We start from the raw sequence: 5,543 nt of genomic DNA, 5'->3' as shown, positions 1-5,543 counted from the left end.
CATGCACGGCGGTCGCGGCGGCGGTGGATGCGGCGGTGGCGGCGGCTCTAAAGTTTTGTTGAGGTGGGAAAAGGCAGGCCCGCTCTCTCCCGTCCGCTGCTTCACTCTGACACGCTTTCGTCCCCCATCTCTCCCTCTTTCTCTCTTTCACTCTATCTGTCCCGCTTGCCTTGCTCCGAGCGCGCGCGCCCGTGTCCGTGCGTGCGTGTGTGTGTGCCCGCGCGCGCGTGCTTTCTGTACCTCTCAGGAAGTGAACGCCGCTGACATGAACAATGTTAATACGTCTGACATCACGCTCCAAGTGTCCCGTTTTTTTTTTTTTTCTTTTTAAAGACGCAGACGTTTTGCAGGGGCACGCCGGGGCTCTTACTGTCCGGGTGCGTGCGCTCGCCTCGTGGCTCGCCTCTCAGGGCCCGGGTTCGCCTCTCAGGGCCCGGGTTCGCTCGGGTGTTTCGCGTGCTCTTTCCGGACACATGAACCCGCTGCACTCCGGAGGCTTAAAGGTGTAGCCCAGACGCGGACCATTGTATTATTCAGCGTGTCCTAGAGCAAACTTATGCAACGGCGCACACGGGACGGCACCGCCTCCCTCCGACTCCGCAGACGAGTTACACGCGCGTGGGGGGATCGCGGTGGAGATCGATCCACGGTGGGGAGCTCACGCGGGACACCGTCTGCGCATGTGCCCCGAAGTACCAGCGTGACCTAGACTTGAGCTTTCTGTTTGCTGCATGCACCAAATGGGGATAGAGTCTGTATTGTTGTTACTGTGGCACTGCGCTCTGTGTCGCTGACAAACATAAAGAGTGTTTGATCAAGTGCGCGTCACGAGGTTGGGCTATTTAGCAAAAACGTACTGGACGGGATTTTATTACAATATTTGCCGATCTTTTTCCTTATAAGGTTACTTCCGGGTTTGACATGTGCGGCAGATATGCCCCACGTAGAGGTTACCTGGCAACCACATTGTAAACAAGGGTCAAAATCCATATACATTACACAATTTTGATGATTTGACGAATGATGACGCCCGATGACAGCTAAACTGTCAGAAATGTGTGTCCTTTGGGTGATAGTTGTCATTTTCAGTAGAATGTTACTTATTGATGACAGATCAATTCTCAAACTGCAGCTTGACAAATGTAAAAATAAGAATTTACCACAGGGACTATCCCACACAACTAAGTAATAGTTATAAAACATGACAATCTGTTTATGCTCTTTAGGTATGTACAGTACAGGGTCATACTGAGTAACTTTGGAATAAACTATACTTCTCTTGAGTAGCTGTCAGACTACATACTTGAGGAACATAGTTCGTTTTAAATAAAAAATAGTCTCTTTCTTGTGTGTTGGTTACTCTCATAAGCTTTATGTAGACAATGTCAAACTATTTGAATATTTATGTTTTCGCAAAGCTCCTCAGATATGATTAAGTTTTTATCATTGTTGTGGTTTATCCTTTGAAAATACCAAATAAGAGCATTAGTTATTTTCTATCTTCCAATTATAAGTAATAAGTACTGCCAAAAATAAAACAAACATTTGCATGAAAACTCTACTCACAGTATAGTTGCTTTGTATAGCTCAATTAATTACAAGTATACAGGTTTAAAAATCTACTAAAAAAATATGATTTCCCAATAAATTACTTATGATAAAATATGTTTAGTTCATTCTTTGTTGTAAAACATTTCAATATGTGTATATGTCTCCCTCTGGCTGTGTTTAGTTTACAAAGTTCAATATTGAATGACCATAACAGCTGTTAGTGTACTGGACTGACTCTAGCATGTGATACAGCATACGTGACATTGTCCATACAGTATTCCACATATGGACTTTAGACTTTGCTATTCTTAGGAGTGACATTTCTGTTGACTGTATATATACCATTGCTTTTCCGTTAATAAACTTTAGGAGAATGTTTCTGAACCGCACAACAATCTAGTTAAAGCATAACTCTACTCGATTACAGTAATGTGAGTATTGTTTCTTTCCACCCCTGGTCACTGAATGGCCCAACAGCACGGTTGCCATAGAAATTAATAATAAAATAAATACAAGTTTTGAGCGGGCTCAAATATGAGCTGTAGCAGGAAGCTGAAAAGCATGAAGAACATATCATGTGATGTCATGCATGTCATATTGTAGGAGGACTTTTTACATCTGCTGACTCTGTTGCACTCACAAACACACACGAATATGTACAGCCATGAGAATAGAAACAAGGTGGGGCCAAGTGTCTTGCCAAAGGACACATATGCACTGTGCTCTAATCATTGAGACACTTTTGCTCCACCGAGCTGGTCACTTGTTTTCTCCCGTCTCGCTGTACTTCAGGATTACCCTAATAGGTTCTCCTCCACCTGACCAAGCTTTTGGCTGAAGCGAGAACGGTCCTCAAGGGTTGCACTGTGCCAGAATTTACATGTTTGACTCCCTCGTTTAAATGTCTGCAGCAATTACTAAGTAGTCCCTGAGCTTTTATACTAGTTATCCGGACCACAACTAAACACATCAAAAAAGAGAAATGAAAATGAGTAACTCCAGTTTGTTGCAATTTCAGTCAAATTATGTCACAAGGCCATCACTGTTCTCTTTTCCCCTCAACTTCAACTTAACTGTCAGATGTCATCAGGAGTGAGGCATGATGTGTTGATTATCGAAACAGAAGTGCATTGTAGCGCCTGATTACCGTATTCATCTATCGCCTGAAGCTATAGTGACCTCAGGCACGTCTCCGACTCTAAACGAGGAGACACACTGTTTAGCAACAATTGAATGCATTTAGGGTTACGGATTAGGATAACCATGTTAGGGGGTAATTATATGCAGTTAAGAGCAAAGAGAGAGCCAATCCATGCAATTCATTTGATCTTACTCTGCCATGTGACAGGGCTATAAAAGGGGATCAGTACAGCCATTTTGATTGTTATGTTTGGCAGAAGCAACGGTCTCTAGCTATGGCTGATGTGTATGTGCAAGACCAGGGGAAGCTAAACAAAGAAGTCTGTCGGAGTGACTGTGAAAGCATGTGAAGAGCAGCAACTCATGAAGCATTTGACCCAGAAATCTTCTGTCACGCAATCTAAGGACACAGCTCGTGGCTGTTAGACAGCACAGTAAACATACTTTGATGAGTATTTATAGAACAAAACAAGCGAGTTGTTAAAATAAAATTCAGAAATTTGACTAGAACCGAATATTTTTTTCTACAAAACATATGCACAACTTTCTTCACACATAATCATGTTATTAAATCAAATAGAATTATGTGTGCTAGTACAGTACAGTTAAAGAATAGAAAAGGTAAACATTTTGGCAACAATTACAGGATGTACAATCAAATATCAAACCACTTCTGCTTAAAAACACAAAGAAAAATACTCACATTCACAGAGTAATTCATTTGCATTTTCCATTGTATGTGTTTCGATACTATAACTTTGCAACTACCAGTAATGGTGGATTGACTCATTTCTTTTAAATGAAAAAACCCCAACCTAACCAAAGGTTAGAGGTTCTCAAACTGTGGTACATGTTTCACTAGTGAAACATAAGCGCCTTCTGGTGGTACACAGACTGCTTCAGTTTTAGTGTCCCGTCTAATCTAGGAAAATAAACTATTTTTTGTAATTTTTGTACTCATTTGTGCAATTGCTCAGTTATAACCGATCGCGGGTTAGTCCCATTTTAGTCCCATCGCACTGTATTACATCAGGTTGGTGGTACTTGGTGTGAAAAGTTTGAGCCACTGAAGGCATCACACTCTTAGCATGAGCATTTTCTTAGTGACATTGATATATACTCCCTTGTGTATTGTGCAGAATCTGCAACAGAAGGACACAAATGAACTAGACCTAAAATGGGCACGGTGGCAGAGCGGTTAGAGCTCTTACCTGCATGTTCTCCTTGTGTCATAGTTGTTTCCTCCCATCGTCCAATGACATGTATGCGTTAGGTAAATTGGCAGCTGTATATTGAACCAGTGTCTGAATGAGAGTGAATGTTCATCTGTGTTTCTATGAGTTAACCCATCTGGCCCCTGTACCCCGCCTAAGGTCACTGGGATGGGCTCTAGTGACCTGCGACCCCTAACAGGAACAAGCAGTAGAACACGAATGCATGACTATAATGTACTCTACCACCGCAGTCACTCTCTTTGTAGTAAATGCTCACGTCACACAATTTTCGATAGGATTGAAAACAGCTACATATCAACAAAAACCATGAAGCACCAGCCAAGTCCACCCACTAGAAACATGGTAATTTGCATGCTGTAGATGATCAGGTCGTTAAGCAGCCCAAAATCCAATCTCCTGTGTCCCAGCAAGAGCAGAATGACGGACAGTTTGTACTGTAGCCGCAGAAGGACATGCACACTGACGTACTGTACGAAAAACAGAGCGGAGAGCGCCACCCACAGCAGAGAGGTCAGCAGGCTGCATCCGAAATAGAGCAGAAACCGGAGGAAGCTGTACATGCACCGGGAGCGCAAGTAAAGGTCAAAGTTATTGTACTTGGTGCGCACCAGCTGGGCGGAGTGTGCGGACCCACAGGCCGAGTGCATGCACGTCGTGTGGGGGCCATGGAAGCTGCGCACGCGCCGAGGGATGGGGATCACAGGCATGAGTGGGCTACTGGAGCCCGGCACGGTGCAAGGGAGTCCAACACACAGACACACAGCGGGTCCGCCAACAATCCTGCCTCCAACACAGCGGGAGCTTCATCTGGAGGTAAAACTGTGCAGGAGCAGAGCAGATTGGTGCAGGAGGCAGCGCTGAAACCGATAAAAAAAAGAAAGACCATTCAGTGACAAACTTACCACGCTGATGACAAACACTAGACGTGCATGTCCAATAACACTTGATTTACACATTGACAGTGTTTGTTTGCATACGAAGACACGCTTAAATTGCGTTTTAAAATGAGAGTTTAAAGCCAGGTTGAACGACCTGAATTGATCAGAAACAACATTCACAACATGTAACGCACACTTCCTTGCCATCCAACGGCGTCGTGCGACTAAAACCTCCTGTTACTCCGCCAAACTATGGCGCAGAAAGGCTAAATGTTATCATTTTCTCCCGTTACATCCATGGTATTTTCCTCCAACAGTGACGTCGGTTAGTGCCGTCAGTGCCGGTTTTACGTCATGTCGCAATCTATGGTCGTGGTGTGTTAAAGGAGCCGCGCATCCCGAAGACCCCATGGACCCCCAATGATCCATTAAACAATCCCCCCGTGGACTCTCCCACAACCCGCTCTTACCTGCACCCTAAAGGCGTTTAATACCTAGTTGAAATTGTAGCATGAATAAAGGTGATGGAAATGAATGAATGAACTTCTTCTTGGACTCATGTAGACTTGACTCCAGCCACTTTAACCCTTATTCAAACCAGTAACCATTCATTGCTGCTCATGTTTGCACTTTTCTGACCAACTGTAAATTGTGTATGTATTAAGACCAGGTCTGTTTCATTTTATCTGTAAATTCAACATTTTATGCATGCCCCTTTTGATATATTTGGCTACTATTA

The 5,543-nt window shown here is 43.7% G+C and overlaps 1 protein-coding gene across 1 annotated transcript; it reads right to left on the bottom strand.

Annotated features, from left to right (window-relative positions):
- Positions 1-4,125: 4,125 nt before the first annotated feature.
- On the bottom strand, positions 4,126-4,780 carry tmem250 (transmembrane protein 250). Its single transcript, XM_072454111.1, has one exon. The coding sequence runs from the start codon at positions 4,631-4,633 to the stop codon at positions 4,214-4,216; it is 420 nt and encodes a 139-aa protein (XP_072310212.1). The 5' UTR covers positions 4,634-4,780; the 3' UTR covers positions 4,126-4,213.
- Positions 4,781-5,543: the final 763 nt, after the last annotated feature.

This window comes from Eucyclogobius newberryi, unplaced genomic scaffold (genome assembly GCF_026437365.1).
Source record: "Eucyclogobius newberryi isolate DKJ021-1_F unplaced genomic scaffold, fEucNew1.0.hap1 SCAF_2, whole genome shotgun sequence".
NCBI lineage: Eukaryota > Metazoa > Chordata > Actinopteri > Gobiiformes > Gobiidae > Eucyclogobius > Eucyclogobius newberryi.
Note: the sequence above shows the minus strand (reverse complement) of the source record. Positions and strands in the feature narration are given on the sequence as shown.